The following is a 27,753-nucleotide window of genomic DNA, read 5'->3' as shown; positions in this document are numbered from 1 at the left end:
CAAAGCATGTGAAAACATAAGACACAACAAAGAACACAGTTAACGAACGTTGTGGTTTTATTATGACAGATGGACAATGTCTTGGTGGTCATATTACGAACATCCGAAGCATGCCAGTTTCTGTGTACTGGGCCACTCCATCGGTAACAAAAGCACAAGTCTTCCTTACAAACCACATTTCTTAATGACACTATGTTTTTTTCTTAAATGATTGTTGTTGCAAATGCAGGGCCACGCTATGTACAATGTTTACATTTCTAACGTTCTGTACAAAATGGAAATGAAGTTGTACAAACAATCATTTGGGGGAACATTACAATAAAAAGAAACTTATATCATTCCTTTTATATGACCCCAAATTAGGTAGAACACATCCGTAATTCTGCTTCACACAAAGGTGACATGCGTTTACGACATTTAGAAACCCATTGCACATTGTAACTTACATCTTCTACTGTCATATTACCTTTTATGCAATAGTAATGGACTTTTGAATCAATATCAAGCATTGCATGAAGTGAAGGGACTATTCAGCAACTTCTCACCACTTTTTATCTGTAATATTATCTTTATATTTTTCATTGGTCCTCTGAAATACTTTACATAAAAGCACACCACCTGATATAGGCCTACTGTAGGTTCTCATTCACTTGACCCTTACCTCAAGACAGCACCATCAAGGCATACAATCACCCAAAGTCTTTATCAAACGGAGTTCCTGACTCTGTTTAACACACGTCAAATTATTGCAATAATATAGTCCACATAAAAAGGTGCATTTAAGAGTGAAAACAGCAACAGAAGCAGACACAAACCAAAGCTTATGAGCGACAGAAAGTGAAATCAATGTAAAAATCCAGTTTTACCAGTCACCATCCATGTGCTGTCGCTACCATTCCAGGACAGACAAAGTAGAGAGTAAAAAGTTGCTGAATTGTCGCATTATATGGGACTTTGCACAACACAGCACAGCTATCACACGGTCACAGGCACAATAACCAGAAACATGATGCAGACAGTGTTCAGCGGCTTTAGTCACACTAACAAATGTCTTTTTAAAACAAAGAATAGCTGCTGACAATGAAAACGGCGGAATGAGATTTATTCCCTCAATGATTAGCTTTATTCGCTGATCCAGATTCAATATCAGTGGTAATTCACCGACATGCTGCGGTTATGAAATGGAATATTTTGTTGCAGTGGCATATATTGATATAAAATGAAACTGCAAATGGCCAACTAGGATCTTCAGCAGATAAGCAACAAAAGCCACTGACACACTGTCTTATGTCTGGAATGTAATCAAATATAAAAGTCACACATTATACTTGAAGCAGCAGCAGCAGCGCAACTGAAGGAGGCTAAAATAACAAAATCATTTTGCCATCTTGAACATTACGAGTCTCTCTCTATTTGGATAATAGACTCCACAATCCCTCATTTCTTGTAGAAGGAACTACGAAAATCATATTTACACTGTGTAGAGTAATGATAATGCAGTATAGATGAATAGAAAGGAATGAGTTTGATTTTAACTTTAATAGCCCAGATCTTATCTACAGCACATGCATGTTTGAATACTAGTTTCAGGTACAGAGATGGGAAATTACTGGTCCACCACTGCTTTCTGTGAGCGAATCCTCTTCTGTGTGAGCACTGAGGATGTATGGATGTAATGTACACTACTCTCGTTAGTGCTCAACAGAACTTTGCCGACTTTGATATTAATCGTAAGGTTCAGAGAAATGCCGTGAGGTTTGATATGTTTTTAGACTACCATTAGGAGGTTGATTTACTTTGACATAACGATATCGTGGTGGAGTTTTAGTGTGATGGTTAAACTACGTCTAAAGAAACTTAATGCTTACAGCTCTAAAACTACGACTAAAAGGATTGTACAAATAAAATGATCACTTGGTTGTACCTAAAGATGCCATTTAAATACCACAAGAGTAAGGCTAATGGATTTCAAGTGCGATTTTTGCTAAACCAAGTCATGTTTTCCAATAGTGATACAGAATAGCACCAAATAATCTTCGTCTTCGCATCCGTGTGCACTTTATTAGGGTGATCGTCTCTAGTACTTCAAATAAAAGGCTCATACTGAATATTTGGTTTTCTACATTTGCACCATTTGCTACAAAGAGAGCAGTAACTGAGAAAGTACTGTAGCTGTATTGAATCTAATTAGAGGCCTGAGATAACCAAACCCCTGAGCTGAGAAACGTCTCTACAGTATCATTACAGTAAATCAAAGAGCACAAAATGGTCTGTTTGTGGTGGGGACGTCTCTCCGAATGCAAATGATCTTTACAGCGTGTTACTGAGGTGCTTTTGTATACTGTGGGAACTTTTGAGGGAACACAAGCTTCAGTTTATCAGGGTTAAGTGCCTTTTGAAACAGGATGCAGAATCATACTTTCAATTTAAGTTTTAGGAATTAGAGTGAATGAAATTCAAAGACTGCAGGTTTAGTTTTAAGGTTGAACTGTTTTCTACAAACCACAATCCATCGAGATTTTTTTTTTTTTAATTGCAATTTAGTAAATTCCTCTCACTTTTATTTTAAATCAAAATCCAATCCAACATCCTGTTCGTTTCTGATTTAATTCAGATTTGATTCATGGAAGTACATTTCTGAGCTTTGCTTAACTCTGCCCCCTACAGAGTGAAAAGGGAGCATGATAGCACACTTAGAATCTGTTGTAAGGCATTCACTGTGTTAGAAAGAGGAAGAAAAGGAGTAATGTGGTCTGCTTAAGTGTTTCTGGGGTTAAACTAAAGCTTATGCTGTGGCCATATTCAAACGTGAAAGAAATGAAACATACAAAAAGCAGCATAGGCTAAAGTGGCCTGTAAAGTGTTACATTATTAAGTGAGACATAATATTTCCCAGAATCTCCCATGTTGGCTCTTATTCATTACCACAAGATGAAACCACTTGCGCACTAGCGATTTTAGCACCTGTATCATTGAGTTGTTAATACGGGCAGCAGTGGAACAGTAAAAGTTCCCGCAAAGAGAATTACATACGTACTGAAGCATCCGTAAACTGAAATATGCAGATTGAAGTGCTATAAAATGATCATTTTCATCATTTTTTTTTAGGAGAAGGAGTTAAATTTCATGACAAAATATTGTTTTTGCAAGCCCTTACATAAAAGTACCATGGTAAAAACAAAAATTGACTATAGATGAACCGGCTGTGGTGGTATTACCATGGTTTGGTCAATAAAAAAGATAATACCATGTTATTTACTCAGTTTTATGGATCACCACCAATATTTAAACTAGATTGTAAAGGTTTAAATAAAAGAATGTATACAGAAAAGTGTAGTTTTATGTGCTGTAATGGGTCACCGATTCTTCCATTTTAACCGCTATTTTTGCCATCACTAGTTCACTTTAAAGGTCCTGAGGTGCAACAAATCCATTTTTACAAGCACAAATACTCTGTGTAGTCTTACGATTCATGAGATCTCATACATTATCATGCATGCTGCATGCATAATAACTTTAAAAGAGGAAAATGCTGTTTAAAATGGTCGTATAGCATGTAATACTGCAGAACAAATCAACTACCCATATGAGAAAGTACCACGGTATTACCATCTGATAGCATCACTGAACCACGGTACCACCACAGTGCTTTTCTGTAAGGGACATTCCACTGATATAAGAAAGGTGGGATGAATAATATAATAAAAGAGTGGGTGAAATGCACTGACAGCATTTATAGTAACAGTACAGTGTCATCTGCAGGTGTGGAGTTTGGAGCTGGACATGGGCGGCAGGAGAGATGGAGGACATGTTCAGAGAGGAGGGAGTTTTGGATCTGATTCTTTCTCTGGTGACTCGATGTAATTGGCAGCCTCTTGTAGTTTCAACAGCATAGCCATCTGGAAAAGGAGCGGAGATTACAGGAACAAGAAAATAATGAGATATGGGGAAGCCATTAAATATATATTTAGTACTTCCTCGTTTTAATAAATGTTTATCCACTAAGGAATGAACTAAGGTTTGAATTGTGCATATATTAAAGTTAATTATACTGTATAACTCATATAGTTGTATTTATTGCCTTTGAAAAAAAGCTTTATATAAAATTTTGATTTCCAATGTCACCACAAAAATACTTGTGTTCTGATAAAAGTGTATGTTATAAAAAATACATAAATTGTAATTAGTTGTAATAAGTCTATTAAAATTGTGATGAATAAATTGCTTCATATTAAGTACAGATACAAATATGAACATAAATGTAAAATGGAATATTTACAGTTAGACTTATATCTAGTTACAGTGTGTATATAAATATATATATATATATATATATATATATATATATATATATATATATATATACACATATATATATAAACACACACAGTGTCTTGCAAAAGTATTCATAAGCCTTCATTTATTTCACGTTTTATGTTGCAGCCTTATGTTAAACTGCTTGTTATTAATTTTTTTCCTCATCAATCTACACTCTGCACACCATAATGACAAAACAAAAACAGAACTGTCACAACTTCGTAAATTTATTAGAAATAAAAAACTGAAATAAGTACGTTGCATAAGTATTCAACCCCTTAACTCAGTACTCAGCTGAAGCACCTTTACAGCCTCAAGTCCATCAGCATTTGGCAATTATCTTCCATTCTTCTCCTCATCTCTTCACCTCTCATGCTCTGTCAGGTTGGATGGGGGCAGACACACATTTTCAGGTTTCTCCAGAAATATTTGATTGGGTTCAAGCTCAGGCTGTGGATGGGCCACTCAAGGACATTCACAGAGTTGTCTATAAGCCACTCTTGCTGTGTGCTTAGGGTCACTGTCCTGTTGGAAGGTGAACCTTCTGTCCAGTCTGAGGTTTAAAATGCTCTGGACTGGGTTTTCATTAAGGTTATCTCAATATTTTGGTGCATTGAGCTTTTCTTCTACTCTGACCAGTCCCTCGATCCCTGCCGCTGAAAAACAGCCCACAGCATGAGGCTGCTACCAGCACACTTTACTTTTGGGATGCTCTCACAGTCGTGATGAACAGAGCTGGTTTCCTTCAAACATGATGCTTAAAAAAAACATACAACATAACAAACAATATTGTTTCTCACAGTCTGAGGGTCCTTTAGGTGCTTTTTTGCTAACTCCAAGTGTGTTTTTGCGTGTCTTCACTGAGGAGAAGATTGAGTCTGGCCACACCAACATAAAGCCCAGATCGGTGGAGTGTTGCAGTGATGTTTGTCCTTTTCGAGGTTTCTCCCATCTGCGTATGATCATGGAGCTCAACTAGAGTGACCATCAGCTTCTTGGTCACCAGTCTAACCAAGGCCCTTCTCCATCAATTGCTCACTTTGGCCAGGAGGCCAGCCCTAGGAAGAGTTCTAGTTGTTCAAAATGTCTTCCATTATGGATAATGGAGGCTATGTGATTCTGTGAACCTTCAATGCAGCAGAATTTTTTTTCTAAACTCTTCCCCTATTTATTTATTTAAACCATTAATATAACAATTTAATTTACCTCTATTTTTTATTATCACCTTTCCAAATCACACCTATTCAGTAAAATGTTTTGTTAGACCTATTATTATCACATGTGTGCCTTTCCAAATCACACCTATTCAATTGAATTTGCCACAGGTTAACTTCACTTGAATGTAGTAACATCTACAAGCAATTAGCTCCAGAGCTAAATTTCAACTGTCCCAGATAAGGGGTTTGAATACTTATGCAATGGAATAATTTAAGTTTCTTATTTTTTTAAAAATTTGCAAAGATGTTAAAAGCCTGTTTTTTTTGCTTTGCCATTATAGTGTATGGAGTTTTTACTCACATCATTGTACAATGATGTGAGTAAAAAAAGTAAAAAAAAAGCAAAAAGCAAAAAAAAGTAAACAAAAGTAATTTAAAGCAATTTAACATAATGGCAGCAACATAACAAAAAGGGGAAAAAAATGAAGGGGTATGAATTACTTTCGCAAGGCCGTCGTGTGTGTGTGTCTATATATTAGTATATATATATATATATTTTTTTTTTTTTTTTTTTTTCAGATTTAATATAATTACTTTGGTCCTTCACATGTTTAATATCACACAGAATCTTTGCAGTTTCATATACATGTTGGTATATATATATTATATATATATATATCATTATATATATAGTATATATATATATAATATATAAGTATATAATATACTATATTGGTACACAAAAATGACGGTTCGGTATGTTCCCAGCTTTAATGTGACGCATTGGTATGATTTTGGTACATCGGAAGGAAAAAACTTTTTTTTTTTAAATAGACAATGGGTTTGCTCTTTCTCTAAATACATTCAGTTATAATTAAAATTTTTCTTAGTGATAAAAATCTACCTCAGTTAATGCTTTAACTTTAGGGAGGCCTTTTTTACATTATGAGAGATTACAAATAACAACTTAACCCAAACTTAAAATTTAATTACTATTTATTTTAAAATAATAATCAACACTCCACTTAAAAATATTATGCAAACATGTAAATTGCACATAATGCAGTTTTAAATTAACTTTAAATTATAAATTTCTATTTGTTAAAATATATTCAATTACAGTGTCTGTTACAACATATTTCATAACAGATTCATTTAAACATACATATAATAAAATTTTTTGTAACTTATTCAAAAAAAAATGTGAAACTTTTGTTCATATATTCTAGATTCATACATGTAAAGTAAAACATTTCAAGAGTTTTTTGTTTTTATTTTGATGATAAGAGCTTACAGCTCATGAAAGTTCACATAAAACCCAATGTCTCAAAAAAATATTTGAAATATTTCCTTTAGATCAATCGAAAAAAGGGTCTGTATGAAAAGTTCTTTAAAGTATGTTCATTTCTGCACTCAGTACTTGGTGGGTGCTCCCGTCAGCACAAACTCCACAGCATCAGTGAGGGAGTGGCATGGAAGCCATCAGCCCGTAGCACTACTGAAATAACTTAAACTGTAATCAAAAAACATTCAACCACACACATATATCAAGCGGCAACCTCCCGCTCTCTCTCGTGAAGCCAACAAGGAAATAACTTAAACTGTAATTCGTCAACTGGCCGCTAGAGGCTGGCTGCAAAAGAGATTCAATCCCACAGACTCCCCATGTTAAAATGCCCAACTTTACAGCAGAAATAAACATGTTTACAGCCTGGTTCAAAAAGATTTTGGTCTATATAGCTAATTTTACCCTTCATGACAAATCCTAAAAGCCTTAAAATTCTTCATAAAAAAGGGCGTGGCCACTTGAGTTAAAGCCTTTAAATTCTGCATAATTAAGGGCGTGGCCACTTGAGTGACAGGTGGATTACCGCTGCTTACACTTCAAGTGCTGTCAAACGATAAATTGCATCCAAAATAAAAGTCTTTGTTTACATAATATCAATTATACGGGAGTGATGCGCTGTGACGCGATGCCAAGATGGAGATGGCCGTCTCCGCCCTACTGAAGGCTTCAAAAACGCACTTCGGAAAATCTACTCTCTATCGTGTATATATATCTATATATATATACACAGAAAATGTATAGATTTAAATAAATTCTTTTATTAACGCTGGAAGCCCTAATCCACACACTGACCAGTGGATCTGACTCGACGGAGCTGGGCGGCGTCTCCTTATGTGGCCGATCGTCTCCTGCCTGGTTTGGGCTGCCGGGGCCTGTGCTCGGGGGAGGCAGGTGGAAGAGTTTGGCCTGGTCTTGCTGAGCAGACGGCCAGGGCAGAGATCCTCTGACCCACTCCACCGGATCCTCCCACACCGACTTCTGCCCATGAACCTGCAGACACACATATTTACACTGATTCAACCAGAAACTGTTTACTTGAAAAGTTAGGAAGTGGCATTCTGACTGACAGGTTAAATTTATCTTCAGGTTTGGGATACTTTGACCCACCTTAATGCCATCTTTGGCTCCTTCCTGCAGGTACGGGATGATTGAGTGATTCCAAAGATCGATAAACCACGTGCGGAATTCCTCTACTGTTACTGGACAGGACAAGAAGAAGCAGGGACCTACAGCAACACAGATTGGACACACATTGATGAAATGCTCCCTGAATTAGGCACATCAAGCTGTGCTATGTCCAAATCATCCAATATGGTGCCGATATAAAAATGGAAATTACCAATGAGAAAATCAGAGGTGCAGTGTTTCTCCAGGAAGGTGTGGAGGTGGTACCAGAGTCTGGGCACCCAGTCCAGCACCCGCAGCAGATCTTCATTCTTCACGCTCCTGGGATCTTCAGCTTCCATTAGCTTTCTGTGCAGGTAACGTACCAGGAATCCGTTTGCTGGCTCAACGTTATTGGAAAACATCACCATCCTGTAAAGAGGAAACATGTAAAACAAATATGAAAACTGATAAATAGAGGACCATTCAAAAGTTTGGGCTCACTTTTTATTAATAGTTTTAGCAAGGATGCATTAAACTGATCAAAAGTGAGCGGAAAGGTATTTATAATGTGCCAAAAAATTCTATTGTTAAGCAAAATCTTGAAAAACGAGATGTCCACAAAAACAGTAAAGAGCAAGAGAAGAGACGCTTCTTAAACAATAAATCAGCATATTAGAATGATTTCTGAAGGATCACGTGACACTGAAGACTGGAGTAATGACGCTGAAAATTCAGCTTTGATCACAAGAATAAATTACATTTAAATTAAGTAAATATTTCACAAAAAAATTCCTTTCAGCAAATTTCTGTATATCTCATTTGCTAACATTAAACCCTAATATATCATAAATGTGTGTGTAAAAATACAAAAGTTAAGGTACAGTCAGCCAGTCATTGTGTAAAAATAAACTCCAAACACATTGAAGAGTTTCTCACCTTATCCTTAAAATCCACATTTTTTTTTGCAATAAAGACCAGCTGACGGTATATTACCCTGCTTATCATAACTACTTGTCAAATAAATGACCAAATGGACATGCAACTTTTATTTATAGTGACATTATTTGATATTTGTTATATTTTATGTTTGAAAAAAGAGACGAGCGAAAACTAGCACTTCTGTGCTTAGAATTGTGGTTTTTCATTTGTTGAAAACGCGAGCCCGGCCATACAGAATAAGGCATAATAAAATGTACATTTTAACACTATAAAATGTAAAGGTTAGGCATCCTTTTGCAGTATATAGGTAGTGAAAAGGCAAGCACATGTTAGTGTCACCCAAAGCGACAATGAAAACAAAAGCAGGAGGGGCAACACGTCCCAGCTGTTCCTCACTGACACTCGACAGGAAGCTAAAAGGATCTTGTGTATGTTAGTACCAACCTGAAGCTGAGGTGTAAGCCATGGTTAGGGGTCATCTTCACTGGCTGATTGGTTGTCCCTATTATATATGGACTGAGAAAGAGAAACGAAACAGCTCTTGACACTTTAAGATGACTGAGAAACCCACTAGTCATTTTAGTGTAGACTTTCCTAGACTCACCATTTATGATATTTACAGGTTAAAGCACCATTAACAAGTTCACTGAGGGATGTTGCATCATGCACATCATCCAAGATGACAACCAATGGGATCTCAGCTGTGCTGCTCTCCCGATCGATCTGATTGGCCAGATTGGCCAGATAGAGCTGAAGGTCCTGTTGGGATAAACAGACAAAAACACAGTCAGAGGTCGAATCACATATATTTATATAGAGCACTTTTTGCAACACTGTTTTAAAGCAGATTCACAATAACAAACAAGAAAATAACACTGGCAATTTTGCAAAATACATCAGTTATGAAACAAATTTCAGCTGTACAGAAGACAACAGTGTCATAATTCATTTATTCATTATGACAACTGTGTTTTGCTCATTTTAAAATATCTTTATAATAGTTTATCTTTATAATAATATCTTCTAATAATGGAAATTGGCACAATATTCAGCTCTACAGAAGACAACGGTGTCATTCTGCAGCTCAATTCAGTTCAGTGTTGATTTAATTTAGTTCAATAACAACGTCAGTGTTGCAAAGGTCACCAATTATGAAACAGATTTGATTCAGCTATAATTTGAATCACACTGTAAGTCTCACTACTCACAATGGCAAGTTTCAAGAGCAAGACAGGGGTCCGTTATGGTTTAAGTGTTTTGTTATTTATGTATATTAAAAAATATTTTCATATAATATTTTCATATAATCTGCTCACCAAGCCTGCATTTATTTGATCCAAAATACAGCAAAAACAGTAATATTGTGAAATATTTTTACAATTTCAAATAAAAGTTTTGTATTTGAATATATTTTAAATTGTGACTCAACACTGAATTTCATCATCATTACTCCAGTCTTAAGTGTCACATGATCCTTCTTATATGCTAATTTGTTGTTTAACTCTTTCCCCGCCAGCATTTTTGAAGAAAGTTGTCAGCCACCGCCAGCGATTTTGATGATTTTCACTAAAATTTGATGGCCTACAGTACATTTTGCTGTTTGAATATTTGAATATGCAATACACCAAAATAAAGATCAAAGCCTCTACTTTTAAACAAAAAAAAAAATCTGTTTTATTCCAGCTTAAAGCATTATTTTTTTTTAAATCAACACTTGAATATAGGTAGGTTTCATAAAAATGTATAATTTTGAGCAAAAAGGTGAGAAAATCACATTTTTATCAAAAACTACATCTGGATAATATTCAGTACGATTATCAAAGCATAAATCCAGTAAACACCTCCAAAGCTTGCACAGACATAGGCCTACACCACTTCCTGGATCATCATTTTACTTCATAACATTATGTAGTTTTCATTCATATGCTGTCTATTGCTGATGATCACATGCATCTGTTTACATAAGAGATCGCTAGTTTCTCCGTCCTGTTCACGTGTGTTTTTGTTCGGGAGGTTTTGTACTCGTTCAGAAGATGTGTAATAGCGCCCCCAAGTGTATAACAGTGAAAACACGAAAAGCCATAAAAACTCGTCAATGGTAGGGAAGTGTTGTCTTCTAAATGACGAGATAACTCGTCAATGGCAGGGAAAGAGTTAAGAGACATTTGTGATTATTATTGATGTGTAAATTTTTTCAGGATACTACGTTAAACAGACAAAAGAGTGTCATCAAAGTTCATCAGTTGTACTAGAGAAGATCAAAAGTTGTGTTCTAATCTGATATTACTGAATATGAATGGTCTTAAGCATGATGAGCAAAAATAAGATCTATGAATGTGAATATCTTGTCTGTGTACCTTGCAGGACTGGCGGTGCATGTTGAAGGTGGTGGTGATGGCGGGCGTAACCTCTCGAGCGCTGCGCTCCACCAGGTACTCGGCGAGGCGGCTGGTGAGGTAGGTCTTGCCTGTGCCGCTGGGGCCGGATAAGATCAAGCGCCGGTGCTTGAGCAGCAGACTGATGTAATGCTGCATCATGGGCTTGGGGATGAGCGTCTCAAACACCAGAACGTCCACACACTTCTCCTTCAGTCCTGCAGTCAGGGCAAACAGTGAAATGTCAAAATCAGTACAATACAGATAACATGTCTTACGATACTAGTCTTATACATGCTTTTATCCAAAGCAACAAATGACTGACATCTACAAGCAATTTGCTGAGTTTCAAGAGTAAGCTAGGTTTATTGTGACTTTTTAATATAGTAGAATAACCCCTATATATATGTGAGTGTAGGAATATTAACAAGCTTTTTATTTACAGATTGAATTAGAGTAAGCTAAAGGTTTATTGTGGTTATTTCTAATATAGATTTACTAATATAAATGTAAGCTTTTTATATAATAATAAATATTATTATCATCATTATTTAAAATAAAAGTATATAAATATAAATAAAATTTTATCCAAAGTAAAAATCAAGGAACCTTTTGGCTCAAACAAATAACCACTTTTTTATTATTGTAGCTGCTATGTATTTTTGCATGCTGTTTTCAATTTCACAAGTGATGTCAAGCATCAAAACAATATAATGTGCAATAGAAATAATAGTTAAATGTACAGTATCAATGGGAAAAAATACACCATTGCATTATATGTTTATAATGTCACACTATCCAGACTGATAATGCTAATATAACCATGACTAATGTAACCATTAATCTATAAGACATGTTTTTTCTTTTTTTTTAAATGTTTCTGATGTAAGATGATTTTTTTTTTTTAAACTAAATAAAGTATTTAAATAATTAATTCAATGCAGTACAGGAAGAAATTACACCCAGAAACAAGGGAACACACATTTTCTTCTTCTTCGAGCGAGAGAACAGGCAAATGAGTGTGTTTTCTTTAGTCTGGGTGGTCTATAGCGTCACACCACCTCAATAAACATCTCTGAATTGCAGTCTGTGCTTAAAATAACACCTAGACCAAGCCCAGAGGAGTCTGGGTAATGGCCCCGATTCCCTGGATCACATATCAGACTGAGAGCTCAGGAATGATGGGATTGTGGATCTGCTGTTCAATCACACCTCCTGCTGGCTGCTGTTACAGTCAGAAACATTAGCGCTATATTGCTCTTCTCTGGGGATGTGAGCTATAAAAATATTTCATTCACACTGCAGCGCTGCCTGTGGGTATTTACATTGTTTGTTGATGGTTACTGAAGATGGAAATCTGAAAATAATGGCTTACATTTTATGTGGAAAAATACTGAAAAATTGTGTCAGAGCCTTTACTAGCTTACAGACAGTAAAACAACTTGAAAGTGTTTGAAATTGTCAATGTAAAAGGAAGGAATTTCAGATACGGGGAATAAAGCATAATATTGTCCACAATTAAGCATTTATTTCATGTAAAATATAACAATAAAAATAATATATAAAATATGTAAAAGTAATATTATTATTATTAGTAGTAGTAGTAGCACTACAACTACTACTAATAATCATAATAATAATGATAATTAAAAAAAAAAATTAAAATGAAGTAAAAAAAAAAAAAAAATACAAAAATAAAAAATAAAAAAATATTATACATATACATATATAATATATATATATTATATATATTATATATATATATATAATATTTATTTTTTATTTATTTTAATAAAACCATATGTGACCCTGGAGCACGAAAGCAGTCTTAAGTCGCTGGGGTATATTTGTAGCAATAGCCAAAAATACATTGTATGGGTCAAAATTATTGTTTTTTATTTATGCCAAAAATCATTAGGATAATAAGTAAAGACCATGTTCCATGAAGATATTTTGTAAATTTCCTACCATAAATATATCAAAACTTAATTTTTGATTAGTAATATGCATTGCTAAGAACTTCATTTGGACAACTTTAAAGGTGCTTTTTTTTGCACCCTCAGATTCCAGATTTTCAAATCATTGTATCTCGGCCAAATATTGTCCGATCCTAACAAACCATACATTAATGATCCTTATTTATTCAGCTTTCATATGATGTATAAATCTCATTTTCGAAAAATTGACCCTTATGACTGGTCCAGGGTCACATATTATACTTATATATATAATAAAACTGATGATGTACATGACATGTTCACATTTCAGTTGTGTTCATTAAACAGTATTAAGTGTATGTCTCGAGGTGACTCAGTACCTACAGTAGAAGATTGGAGATGGACATGTACATGTACGGTTCCACTGTGATCCAGCAGTCTCAACACACTGACCTTTCAGAGTCACGCTGATGCAGGAGGAGCCTTTGCTGTAGAGGCGCACAGGAGGCGTCTCCGGAGGCTGCGCTCCCAGAACCCTCTTCAGATGGCTCAGGCTGTAGCTGTAGATGGAGTCCTGAGAGAGAGCGAGGCTGGAGCCGGGGTCCACCACCGCTAAATACTCCTACAGACACACGGTGACAGGAGAAGAGCGCTTCACATTCTCAAAGTGTGATTGGTTTTGTGTCTAAATGTGTGGATGTTTCTGTCCCTCAGAAGACTGCAGAGGGCACTCACTTTAAAAGCCTGGATAACTGCAGAGTCCAGAGAAAACCAGTCGGTCCGTCCGCTGATTTTAACCGTGCCAATGAAAAACTCCAGCTGTTTCACCTCCTATGAATGAGACACTTTCAAATGAGCTTTAAAATGTAAAGTAGATCAGGTTTTTTTGTAGTTGTGAAACAACTTATTAATTACAATTAATTATTTTTTAAAATTACATTCAATATTTATTTTAAGTTTTTTAAATGTAAAAAGTAATTATTAAATAGTAATATTTTCTTTATTTTATTAAAGGTTATTTTTTAAATATTACAAATATAACAAACAACAATATAAAAAAATATATAAAATGATATAATGTAATAATATTTTTGTTAACTTAAATATAGCTGAAATAAAACAAATATTTAAAAAAAAACTAAACAAAAAAGAATAGAAAAAAAAACTAAAAAAAAATAAAATTAAAAAGTAAAACCAAATTATTCAAAAAGGAATACTTTTTTTTTATTAAGACTACATATAATTAAAATGTCAAAGCACACATCAAAATGACTAAATCTTAAACTAAAATTATAAAAATAAAATCTAATTCAAAATATTTATAAATATATTATATAATATATAATATAGTGAATAAAAATAATACAAGTCAGAATTTGTAATCAGAGCTATCTGTTTTATAATGTACCATACATGATCAGCTGACTCATCAGGATGAAGATGCTTGTGTAAAGCACTCACGTCTTTGAATAGGTGCTGATTGGGTATGCGAACCAACACTCTGACCAGACTTTCGTCCTTCTGCAAAGTCGTGGTGGGGCTTTGAAAGACATCTGTGAGATGAACAACAACTACAGTGAGAAAGTGTAGAATTCAAGAGCGTTTGGATGTGAGAGCTCCACATTTCATGCATGAAATCTCTGTGTGTAAATGTGTGACCTGGGTAAGGCTCATTTTGTCCCATGCCGGTTTTGCCGAAAGACGACACCGATTGCCGTGGTGATGAGACGCCCAATGAACCGAGCCCAGAGGACTGGGAGGTGGAGCTCGGAGGTCTGGAGGAGGGGCCACCCGTCTTCAGCTGGTCATTCTCCGCCTTCAGGTTTTCCACCGTCATCTGTCAATGCATTTGTTAAGGAACTTAAATGAAGAAACCCAAGTATTACACATTTAATGTCAATTTTATTATTATTATTATTATTATTAACCAGTGTGCCTAAATAATAATAATAATAATAATAATTTTAATATATATCTCATATAATTTTACATATTTTAAAATGATTAGTATTAAATAAATTATACATATTAGATAACAACAACAGCAATAATAATACAATAACAATAAATGTAAAATTATTTTTATTGTTAATAACTAACACCTATATAACACAGATAAACAACGTGTTAAATAATAATAATAATATAATAATAATAATATATTTAAATATATCACTTGCAATTATTTATTTTTTTGTATTATTAATAACTAACCAGTACACCAATATAATAATGATAACAATAATAATACATTCAAATATATAAATTATAATTTACAATTATTATTATTATTTAGTTAATTTAATTTTACATTTTATTTTTTGCAGCCAAAAGCAATTACACAAAACCCTCATGTAGACAACCAATTAAAATCTGAGGCTTGAAATCAGTTTTACAGTCAAATATAAGCCCGCTCATGAATTTGTATTCACCTGTACAGTGTCTCTCAAACACACACACACACACACACACACACCACACACACACACACACCACACACACACACACACACACACACACACACACACACACAAACACACACACACACACACACACACAAACTCAAGTTGGTCATGGCCTCCTGCAGCTGCTCCAGCTGATGGGCGGAGCTCAGCGCCTCCAGACGGATGTCCGTCAGCTTGCGCTCCTTCTCCCACAGTTCCGAGCGTAACTCTGACACCACTTTCTCTTCATGCTCAGTGTCCTCAGGGCCTTCACACGATCTGCCGTAAACACAAACATCAAACATGCAACAATGAAAGGTGGACGATGAATTATTCAAATCATCTTGTGAAGAACATCAACAATCGCATTTCTTACCCTGATGTTGAAGTCGAGGCCTTTGCGGAGGCGTTATCCACGTTATGTTGGATTTTGGGTGAAGATGGGGCGGATGTGACCGGCGTTGCGATCTCCTCTATATCTGCGTATGGTGCTTTGGATCCCTTTTTACTGAAGGCCTTGTTGAAGGAGCTCCTCAGCTATATGTAGAGCAGAAATGAGGGTCAATGCTCAACTAAAGACTACTTCATATTGAGAGTCTTTTAAAAACAAGTATGAATTCACAGTGTTTGTATAGATGGTTTGGATTCACAATGGCAGCAAACAGCAAAACACAGTCACAGTGGAGGCATATATGATTTGAAGTGTTTATGATGGCACATCTTAACAATGAATTTTAGCTAAAATGATCCAACAAGCTTCATAATTTTCAAGCAAAGTATTCAATTAGCATTGGTAGTACAATGTAACGAATTTCTCAGCAGTGTTAATGTTAACTAAAACTAAAACTGGAATTACTTTCAACTGAAATATAAAATAAAATATAAGCATTAAATGAAATGTAAACTTAAAATAAAATTAAATGTGTTTCTTTGGCAGTTAACTGAAAGAAAGAGTATTAAAACCCCAAAAATGACACTGAAATAATAATAAATTAAAGTTATATAGAAATATAAAAACCCCAACAACTAATAAAACTGAGAAAAGCACATAACAAAATTACTAAAATAAAATAAGAAATTAATTATAAATTAAATTAACTGAAAAATATAACAACAAATGATAATTCAAAAATTGAGAAATACTATAACAGTATATCAAAAATAGTTAATTAACACGTTAAATTAAATATGGTGTTCACCCTGTAAAGTTTTATAATATAATGCTTATCTCAGGCATTAATTATGACAGTATTAATCACAAAGCACATCAAACAGTTAAAGAATGCATGAAATGATGGAGAGTAATAGGACACCTGGAACATCATGTGTTACATTAATTTTCCAGTCAATACATCTATTAATATTGAATTGCATACTACTAAAACACAAATTCATCAGATTCTAAACCTGAAAGCATCCATTTCAGACTATACTGTACAATTTTAATTTGCTGAGACTTATTGACTGAGTTTTTGACCACATGATATAATGGCAAAGAAGATATTGATTGTTTCTTCAAAAGTTTCAAGTATGTTGTGATTGTTACGGATGTGGATGGGATGGGCTGGGAAAACGACTCACCTCATAGACCTGTGAAATAGGGAGCAGGGAAGCGTAGGGAAGAGATCACAGTCATACTTAATCACAACACTGAAACAGACCATCTACATTAAACACACACTAGATCAGCTAAACGAGCAGCCTGGACCAGCCTGAACCCAGGATAAAACCATCCTCACCCAGCTCTTCTTCTTCTTCTTCTTGGCCTCCTGCTCCTTCAGGCTGCCGGCGCTGGAGTGACTGGTGATGCTGTTCAGACTGGAGATGCTCTCTGACGAGTTCTGCCGGTCGATCTGCAGCTCTGAGGGGAAATCAGCTTTCATTTAGCACGAACTTCCATCAAGTCTAAAAAAAGTCTAAAAACCATGAAGAAAGCCTTATGCACAAAAATAAGGAATAAATGTACTTATATATACCTTTGGGTGTGGTTTCGGGGACATTGAGGGCCCCTTGAATGATGGACTGGGCTTCTGTGTTCTTGACCTTTAAGACTTCTATGGTTTCCCTTAGGTCCTGTAGCTCAGAATCCTGAAATGATAAGCCAAAGATATAACTGAATGTTAAAACACAAACATATCTGATTCCACTGTTGAAAAGAAAACTCTTCACAAACAAACACAAACCAACCTAACACAAGCTGTTTTTGGTGTCGGTTTTAATGAAATGGTGCCATTTGTGTGTTTTGTGCATCCCTGTGACTTCCTACTGATGAGACTAACAGTACTCACATTATTACACAGATTTAACTGTTTAGTATTTAAAATTCTAATAACAGTCAATTTGCATATAACCAGTTTTTGAAAGAAGTCAGAAGAATGACATTTAAAATAACTGATTTTCATTTGAATATTTTGTAACGTAAAATTGTAAATTGTAAAATTTATTCCTGTGATCAAAGCGGAATTTTCAGCATCATTACTCCAGTCTTCCGTGTCACATAATCCTTCAGAAATCATTCTGATATGCTGATTTGCTGATTTCAATAATAATTTTGATATAGTAGGCAAATGCACAAATTTTACAATGTCAAATCTAACAGCATGTTGTTTCTGTACACTGACCTTCTGCTCAGAAGTGACTGACAGACTCTGCAGTCGCGCCGTCATGAGGGCCAGACTCTGCTCAAACGCTGCCACCAGGTTAGCCTGCAGACACAGAGACAGGTGCAGGTTAGTGTCTGACATACACTACTGATCATTACACACACACACACACACACACACACTCATGTGTGTCTCCATTTGGGCTGGGAAAGTGTGACGGGAAAGGACGGGAATCGAGAACAGCTGTGGAAATGGATGGTTGGATGGATGGATGGTGAACAAAGGATGACCTGCAGGCTGGAAAGGACAAAACCATGAGGTTGGCATGTGACAACACACACGCTACAGGAGAGAGTGTGTGTGTGTGTGTGAAAGAGAGATGATGGAATAAACCTGATCAAAAATACAGTATCCATCATGCTACTCACTGTGACTCCAGCTAGTGCATCCACATACGCAACTAGACGTACATTTCATGAACAAAAACGCCGCCGTGACGCTAGGCTGCTGTGGGTGGTTGCCAGGGTGTTTCTATGTGGTTGCTAAGGTGTCCTGAGTGGTTATTTGTGTGTTGCTAGGTGGTTTCCAGAGGTGTGGTCTCAGTGGTTACCAGGGTGTTTCTATTTGGTTGCTAAGGTGTTCTGAGCAGTTATTGGTGTGTTGCTAGGTGGTTTCCAGAAGTGTGTTCTCAGTGGTTGCTAAGGTGTTTCTATATGGCTGTTAAGGTGTTCTGAATGATTATTGGTGTGTTGCTAGGTGGTTTCCAGAGTTGTATTCTCAGTGGTTGCTAAGGTGTTCTGAGTGGTTATTTGTGTGTTGCTCTAGGTGGTTTCCAGAGGTGTGTTCTCAGTGGTTGCCAGGGTGTTCTATTGGGTTGCTAAGGGGTTCCAGAGGTGTTATTGGTGTGGTTGCTAGGTGGTTTCCAGAAGTGTGTGTGTTGCTAGTGGTTTTCCAAGGTGTTTTTATATGGTTGCTTAAGGTGTTCTGAAATGATTATTGGTGTGTTGCTAGGTGGTTTCCAGAGTTGTATTCTCAGTGGTTGCTAAGGTGTTCTGAGTGGTTATTTGTGTGTTGCTAGGTGGTTTCCAGAGGTGTGGTCTCAGTGGTTGCCAGGGTGTTCTGTTTCTATTATTGGTTGCTAAGGTGTTCTGAGCAGGTATTGGTGTGTTGCTAGGTGGTTTCCAGAATAGTGGTGTGTTCAGGTGGTTGCTAAGGTGTTTCTATATGGCTGTTAAGGTGTTCTGAATGATTATTGGTGTGTTGCTAGGTGGTTTCCAGAGGTGTATTCTCAGTGGTTGCTAAGGTGTTCTGAATGATTATTGGTGTGTTGCTAGGTGGTTTCCAGAGGTGTGTTCTCAGTGGGTGCTAAGGTGTTCTAAATTATTATTAGTGTGTTGCTAGGCGGTTTCCAAAGGTGTGTTCTCAGTGCTTGTCAGGGTGTTTCTATGTGGTTGCTAAGGTGTCCTGAGCGGTTATTTGTGTGTTGCTAGGTGGTTTCCAGAGGTGGTTTCCAGAGGTGTGTTCTTGTCAGGGTGTTTCTATGTGGTTGCTAATGTTTTTATTGAGGGATTATTAGTGTATTGCTAGGCAGTTGCTGCAGAATGTTGCTAAATGGATGCTAAAGGTTTGTTAAGCGTTTGCTAGGGTGCGATGGATGGTTGCCAGGTCATTGTAATGTGGTTTCTAGTGCATTAGTGTTTTCCTATGGATTTGCTAAAGTGTTCTGAATGTTTTTTATATTGCTATGCAGCTGCTAGGGTGTAGTGGGTGGTTGCTAGGGCATTTATATGTGGTTGCTAAGGTGTTCTCAGTGTTTATCAGTACATTGGATTTGCCATGGGGTTTCTAGGGTGTTCTAAGTGGTTGTTAGGGTGTTATGGATAGTTGCCAAAGTATTGCTATATGGTTACTAGGGCTATGTGGTTACTGCCAGCTCAATGGTTGCTAAGTGGTTATTAGGATGTTCTGGATGATTCCAGCAGGTTTCTTTGCGATTGCTAAGCTGTTCAGAGGTTGCTATGGCACTGCAAGTGGTTTTAAATGTGTGTTAGGTGGTTGCTACTGTAGGTAGTTACTAAGGTGGTTGCTATGATATTTCAATGGCTTTGGGTGGTTGCTAGGGTGTTGCTCTGAGGTTGCATAGGTATTCTCGGTAGTTGCTACAGTAGCTCACTGAGAACATCACTGAATGAAATAATAATGCACTTTTTGTTGCAACAGTTGCTGTTTGTTATTTATTGTTGGTTGCTATTCATTGTTGTTGTTGTTGTTGTTGTTTTCTTTTGTGACTGAGACTTACCAGACAGAATGTTATTTTACTATGTACAGTGACAAAGTAAATTGAATAGTGTTGCTATGCATTTGCTAAAGTGTTTTTATCATGTTCCTATGCAGTTCCTAGGGTGTTCGGAGTGGCTGCTAAGGCTGTTGTTACATGGTTGGTAGGGTGTTCTGGGTGGTTGTTAAGGAGTTGCTAGGGTGGTTGCTATGGGATTGCAAGTGTTAAGGATATTTTGGGTTGTTGCTAGGTTGTTTTGGGTGGTTTTCCAGGGTGGACACGTACAGTTTCATACAGAATTTTATAATTTGGGCTAAGAGTTTGTTCAGATAAAAAAAAGCAATCCTCAATTAGTGCACATTCACAACTATGTCAGTGTTTGCGATTGTGGTTCCCTCATACAGCACCCAAAATCAACTCTATGACATCATCAACACCCGGCCAGATGACACCAAAGCCAAAGAGCAAACATAAATGACTTCCACTCCACATCATCAGTCAGCGCCACACTGTGGGGCGGGGGGGACACATGCAACAGCGACGGACGGGGCTGCGAGTGACAGTCCAACAAACCTGGCCTGCCTGCAACAGCCAGCAACCCCAGGCAGCAGTCAGTCATCAGAGGCCGGGACAGGACATCAGCCAGGGAGAGAGGGACAGTGCTGTTAGGACTATAGGGCCACAACCCTCCATCCCACACACACCCACACACACACACACACACACATTCATATATGCACTGGGATCTGCATCAGAAATGAAAATGTTTCATTAAAGCCCCTTGGAGATGATTATGTGGGCACTTTTGTTTCCACCCATATAAAGCACACTGTAATGTAGATCTTTACTCAGACAGGAATACTTTTTCCTGAGGTGATTAGGTAAAATTGTGTTTTATAGAATTAGTGATTTTAAAGGGCACCTATTATGCTTCTTTTTACAGGATGTAATAAAAGTCTCAGGTGTCCCCAGAATGTGTCTTTGAAGTTCCAGCTCAAAACACCACACGGATCATTTATTATACAGCATCATTCTGAAAATGCCTATTTTGAGTGGAAGCAGAAACACACTGTTTTTGTGCTCCCTGCCCCCTTTTTTAGAATAGCGCTGTGCCTTTACAGCGCGTCTCAGATACTCTGCCAAAAAAAACATCTGTTTGGTTTTGATTATTATTTCTATCATGCTGAAATCATGCGTTTTAAAGCCGTGTTAGTTTTAACTTCTGATATAGGGTTTTATAAGTGCACACATCCGAAGCACATGCACAGACACAGATTCTGCAAACAGCTCGTTCTAAGACACTGCTTATAATTTATGGGGATTGATAAAAAAGGAGCGGGTGGATTTTTATCATTTTAGGGTGGTTTTGTACTGTACACACACTGCCAACACACAATTATTTTCAAACAACATGCAAAAGTGAATTTTACATAATAGGTGCCCTTTAATACAGTCCGAATCACACAAACTCCTCTGTGAAATCTAATCCCATCCAGATTCGACAGTCATCCCAGTGTGTGAGTGTATTGCTGAAGCCAGCTGTGTTGAAGCAGCAGATCAATGCAGGGTGAGCTGAAGGCAGCTGGGGTTAGTGGGAACTTGCAGTGAGAAGTGATCTGGATTTAAAACACTAGAAATATTGTAAATTACAATAATCAACATTACATGGCAACACTCATTATTTAATTAATAATCCTGGGAAAACAAGCAATGATGACTAAAAAGGTGAGAAAAGTGTCAGAACGTCGAAATGTTGGTGAAGGCATAGACATGACAGTGTGACTGAAAAACAAACAACTCTGACAACATGTTATGGACATTTAAGTATGAAGACTTTTGCTTATAGCTACTATGACACAAACATGCAATTTGTATGATATACAATTAAATAACAAATATTAAATGAAAACAATCAAAATAACAAAATAAAATAATGAAATGTGATTGATAAATATATAATATGCAATTATGAATTCTGAAATTCTGAAATGAATCACTCTAAAATAATACCAAAAAAATACCAATTTGAAATCTGCAGTTGTGTATATGCAGTGGTGTTTTGCACGTACATTTGCTGAGAGTTGGCTGGTCAGATTGGTCACTTTATCCTGAGATGACTCCAGCTCACGCCTCAGTAACCGGATTTGCTGAGATGGTAGAATGAGTTAGAAACATTAAAAATCCAAGGTATTTTCAAAACACAGGTCAGCAAATGGTTTGACATTTAACTATAATGCAATTACTGTAACGATGATGTCACATAAAAAAGAACTATAGTTGGTTGTTTATGTGTCATTTATCGTGCAGAATGAGTCGCTATCAAACGTGAATATGAATGTTTTGTTTTTTTCTTGAGCAACAGCAGAATATAAGAGGAAGCAAAGGAGAAAGAGAGGCTGTCATGCTCTGCACGAGAAAATTCTTACCTCTCCTTGCATTCTCTCTTCAGTCTTAGAGTGCATGGTACAGAAGTGGTGATAAAGACCAAGAAAGAGCAAGCAAGGACAGGAAACAGAGAAAAAAGGCTGGTTGTTAAGAGAAATTTCAGGAAATAAAGAGCCGTCTGTATCAGATTATGTGTTCTATTCACTGTCAATCATATACAAAAGCCATTCAAATACAGAAACCAACCTAATTTTAACATGCTGCATCAGTTTCTACTCACCGACGAATAGTTGGATGAGGCATTCGAGGCCAGAGACAGCACAGATCCATGAACTGAGAAAGAGAGCGAAATTACACACAAATACAGGATAGAGCCATAGTTTCACAATTAAAAATAAAAGTCATTGCTGCATTTTGCTTTATAACTGGTCAACAGGAAACTGCTTGCAGCCAATTTTATTTGAATAATATGGTCTATTTCTAAATGAAATAAAGATAATAAAGAATAAAGATATTTAACATGAAAACATAGGTAGTGACTTGACTGATGTCCGTCTATTGCCGATTGCTGATTAGAATATCATGCACTGATGAATTATACAAAATAAGACAAGAAATGTGCATTATGATAGGAAATAGGCTAAGTTTCCATTTCATTTTCACGTATTATTAGATATCTTCTTTGGCCATGAAGCAGTGTTGTTAACAAAAACTAAAACTTTTTTTCACCAGTTGAAATTAAAGCGGAAATGAAATACAAATATCCAATGAAAAACCTTTTAATTTGAACTACCAAAATGATCTGGGAAAAAAATTATGTTAAATAGAAACATTTAAGACGATAGTTAATTAATATTACTCAGTACTTAAATGTATTACTATACTGCAACGAAATTAGAACTGCAACTGAAAAAAAAAATCATCTAAGTTCTAAAAATAAAAGCTAATTCAAATATGAATAAATACTATAAAAGTATATAAGTAATACTAAAACCATACTGCTATTGAGCTATCAGTAAAAATTAGATCAAAAAACATCAAATTCTTGAACCAGAAAATGCTAAAAGACAGAAAAGTCAGGCTATTATAGTTATATTAAAAATATCTACTCTCCATTAAAAGCAACAGATAACACATTTAGGTTAGTCTGAGTTGTTATCTGCATTTAAACACTTGTAAGCATTTGTGACCCTGGACCACAAAACCAGTCATAAGGGTCAATTTTTTGAAATTGGGATTTATATACCATCTGAAAGCTGAATAAATGAGCCTTCCATTAATGTATGGTTTGTTAGTATAGGATAATATTTGGCCGAGATACAACTATTTAAACTTTGGAATCTGAGGGTGCAAAAAAATCAGAATATTGAGAAAATCGCCTTTAAAGTTGTCCAAATGAAGTTCTTAGCAATGCATATTACTAATCAAAAATTAAGATTTAAATAATTTATTGAAAGGAAATTTACAAAATATCTTCATGGAACATGATCTTTACTTAATATCCTAATGATTTTTGGCATAAAAGAAAAATCGAAAATTTTGACCCATACAATGACCATGTATTTTTGGCTATTGTTACAAATATACCCCAGCGAGTTAAGACAGGTTTTGTGCTCCAGCCTCACATATATGCATGTTGCATCAAATCAAGGAGCAGGCTCCTGAACAGTCTCCATGGCTCACCGTCTTCACTAGGCTCTCTGAAGGATCCGGATCTCATCATGCTCTTTGGTCGGTCGGCCAGAGACAGAGAGCTGCCCAGAGGAGACGTGCCATAAAGCTCGTAGCCCATGTCATTCGCCGGGATGCTGTTGGAGCGTGTGATCTGGGAACCAGAGCCTGAACTTGGGATTGGTGCCACTGCAGAAAGAGAGAGCATCATTTCATGTGCATCTGCTGTAAAATCTTACACCTGAGAAGTGTTTGACTTCACTCACCCACGTTGGTTGGCGGTGTTTTTCCCAGGAAGGACTGTGTCACGTGTGTCGGCGAGGGCAGCTGCGGTGGGCTCTCCGAATCCGTCATGCTCGTGATCGTGTGGGAATGACGGCGTTCCCTCACTTCTCCCTCTGATTGGCCGCTGCCATAGCGACTGTGGAAGAAAGCATTACACACGTGGGTCAGAACCATCTTACACTGCAATGCTGTACTAGTTGATTTTAGATAAAATAGATGTACCTTAATCCTTTCTTGGGAAAGGTGTTCCTATCAGTTTGTAAACTGGGAGGGGTAGAGAGCAGCACATACAGTATAAATAGCTCACCCCAAACTAACACGGTCAGCATTACACTGATATCCAGTCCAATACGGTCATCTGATTGTTTAACTAATCATTCTGCGTCTTGCTGTGTCGCTCTCATGCCAGCAAGGGGCGACTCTCTCACAGCAAATATTTTATTGTGCTCTTTTGGAAAATGTAGTGTATACAGTAATACCAGTGTGGTACATAACACAAAATTATATATAATAGAAATCATATAGTAATAATAATAATAATAATAATATTTTTATTCAACTTGGTAATATATATAGACATAATATGATACAAATCAATAATATATAATTGATAATTAATAATTACAATGATAAATTTACATATTATTATTATTACATTATTATTATTATTATTACTAAGAATTGTTATTTTTGTTAAAATAACAGCTGGTCCAAGAGATGTGTTAGTTAATTACAATTATATAATTTAATATATAATTATTACAATGTAAAATAAAATTTTTCTATTTTAATATACATTAAAATGTAATTTATTCCTGTGATGCAAAGCTGAATTTTCAGCATCATTACCCCATTCTTCAGTGTCACTGATCCTTCAGAAATTATTCTTATATGCTGATTTATTATCAGTGCTGGAAACTGTTGTGCTGCTTAATATTATTTTGGAACCTTTGATAGTTTTTTCAGGATTTTTGATGAATAAAAAAGATAAAAAGAAGAGCATTTATTTCAAATAGAAATATTTTCTAACAATATACACTAACGTTTAAAAGTTTGGGGTCAGTAAATTTTTATTCTTTCTTTTTTTGAAAGAAATTCAAACTTTAATTCAGCAAGGATGTGTTAAATTGATAACAAACTGCAAAGATTTATATTGTTAGAAAAGATTTATAATTTTAATTAAAGCTGTTCTTTTTAACTTTTTACTCATCAAATAAATCCTGAAAAAGTATAGCAGTTTCCAAAAAAAAAAAAAAAAATTTGGCAGCACAACTGTTGCCAACACTGATAATTCTAATAATAAATCAGCATATTAGAATGATTTCTGAAGGATCATGTGACACTTTATACTTGAGTAATGGCTGTTAGAAATTCAGCGCTGCATCACAGAAATAAATTATATTTTAAAGGATATTAAAATATAACCATTATTTTATATTGTAATAACATTTTGCAAGATCACTGTTTTTTTTCCTGTATTTTTGATCAAATAAATGCAGCCTTGATGAGCATAAGAGGCTTCTTTAAAAAAAAATGACAAGTTTACTGATCACAAACTTTTGAATGGCAGTGTATAATTATTAATTATATTAATATAAATTACATAAAAATAAGTGTATTTTATATTTTCATAAATATATTTATATTTACATACTGTATACAATAAAATAATATACTAATTGACAAATAATAATACAGAATTAATTTAACAATTACATGACATTAGTATATACATATTTAATAATAATAATATATAGTATAATAATTATTAAAATAATACAACAATTTATAATAAAAAAATGGCCATAAAAAGCTAAGATATGTGAACTAAAATCCACAATATTGATTTAATATGGACTTTAAGTCAGTGTCCAATTGTGCAAAACAATGCTGGTGACCACTTATGCTGCTGTTTTACCAGGTTCAGTCATTCATTATTATATATAAAATGATAGATTTGCTCTATTTGGCTCAGATAAACATCATACAACCAATAAACAGACCCAAACTCACCTGTCGCCCAAAGTGATGGACGTCCGGCTGCCTGCGCCCCACGTCCCAGTACTCCTGGCTTCATCCCGCTCTCCCAGATCCGGTTTGGTGGGGACGCTCATGTGAAGCGGCAGAGACTCCATGCTGCGGTGCAGGCCGGACATCTTGGGGTAGAGGATGGGGGAGCTGCTGACCGACAGCGTCTGGCCTGAGAAACAGCTGGGAGAGTCGATGTGGAGCACCGGCGCAGGGCTCGGGGTGAGTCGAGGGGACACGCGGGAGCCCGCCAGGTCCTGCAGCTTGGAGTAGGGAGGGATCTTTGGAGGAAGGTCATGGATGGTGATACAGGAGTCCAGACTGTTAGAGTTGAGCTTGTCTAGGTGAGCCAGGCTTGGAGGGTGAACTAGAGACTTACTGCTCAGCAACCTGTTAGAGTCAAAAAACACACCATCATCTACAGTAACGTCATGAACTCAAAGACCTTCTGTAGATGAGTACTAAAGGGAATACAGAGCATCCAAAGAAGAACACGCTGCCAACCATAAAATCAACTTCAGAGGCTCTTGATGTCCGTTTCCAGAAAGGGTTTTAAATAATTGAGTAGCATAACTTGCATAATAAAAACAAACAAGGCATCTGCAGAATATTTCCTGCAAAAATGTTGCCTATGCCAATTTTATTAAAGAAAAAACACACTTTATTTAAAAAATATTTGATATTTGAAAAATATCATGGATTGTTATGATTTTTAAATTGCCATGGACCAGAAGCATTAGGTGTAAAAATATTTGTTAAAAATATTTAACTATTTAACAAATCGTGACAATCATTGCATGATATTTTCAAATGAAATAATTTTATTAAAAAACTAAAAATTGTGTCATGTACAACACTGTATCGAACATAGAACATCAA

The 27,753-nt window shown here is 35.9% G+C and overlaps 1 protein-coding gene across 14 annotated transcripts in view; it reads right to left on the bottom strand.

Moving 5' to 3' along the window:
- Positions 1–34: 34 nt before the first annotated feature.
- Positions 35–27,753, bottom strand: part of LOC109075178 (neuron navigator 1-like) — a 77,117-nt gene continuing 49,398 nt past the window's right edge. For 4 of the 14 annotated variants that reach the window (XM_042726617.1, XM_042726618.1, XM_042726628.1 and 1 more), the window contains 25 exons: positions 26,860–27,264; positions 25,069–25,110; positions 24,828–24,982; positions 24,574–24,750; positions 23,171–23,223; positions 22,932–22,955; positions 22,575–22,652; positions 21,079–21,087; positions 18,246–18,329; positions 17,601–17,712; positions 17,364–17,485; positions 17,206–17,214; positions 16,001–16,161; positions 15,744–15,903; positions 14,840–15,020; positions 14,642–14,733; positions 13,916–14,011; positions 13,634–13,802; positions 11,226–11,461; positions 9,473–9,627; positions 9,313–9,384; positions 8,162–8,358; positions 7,930–8,048; positions 7,615–7,812; positions 35–3,899 (listed from right to left, as the gene is read on the bottom strand). In XM_042726617.1, the coding sequence (XP_042582551.1) occupies positions 3,813–3,899; positions 7,615–7,812; positions 7,930–8,048; positions 8,162–8,358; positions 9,313–9,384; positions 9,473–9,627; positions 11,226–11,461; positions 13,634–13,802; positions 13,916–14,011; positions 14,642–14,733; positions 14,840–15,020; positions 15,744–15,903; positions 16,001–16,161; positions 17,206–17,214; positions 17,364–17,485; positions 17,601–17,712; positions 18,246–18,329; positions 21,079–21,087; positions 22,575–22,652; positions 22,932–22,955; positions 23,171–23,223; positions 24,574–24,750; positions 24,828–24,982; positions 25,069–25,110; positions 26,860–27,264 (3,193 nt within the window). In that variant the 3' untranslated portion in view covers positions 35–3,812. The remainder of the gene's footprint in view (positions 3,900–7,614; positions 7,813–7,929; positions 8,049–8,161; positions 8,359–9,312; positions 9,385–9,472; positions 9,628–11,225; positions 11,462–13,633; positions 13,803–13,915; positions 14,012–14,641; positions 14,734–14,839; positions 15,021–15,743; positions 15,904–16,000; positions 16,162–17,205; positions 17,215–17,363; positions 17,486–17,600; positions 17,713–18,245; positions 18,330–21,078; positions 21,088–22,574; positions 22,653–22,931; positions 22,956–23,170; positions 23,224–24,573; positions 24,751–24,827; positions 24,983–25,068; positions 25,111–26,859; positions 27,265–27,753) is intronic. The other 10 variants (XM_042726619.1, XM_042726629.1, XM_042726626.1 and 7 more) reach the window with 8 other exon arrangements.

This window comes from Cyprinus carpio, chromosome B6 (genome assembly GCF_018340385.1).
Source record: "Cyprinus carpio isolate SPL01 chromosome B6, ASM1834038v1, whole genome shotgun sequence".
NCBI lineage: Eukaryota > Metazoa > Chordata > Actinopteri > Cypriniformes > Cyprinidae > Cyprinus > Cyprinus carpio.
This window is presented reverse-complemented; position numbering and strand designations above follow the sequence as displayed.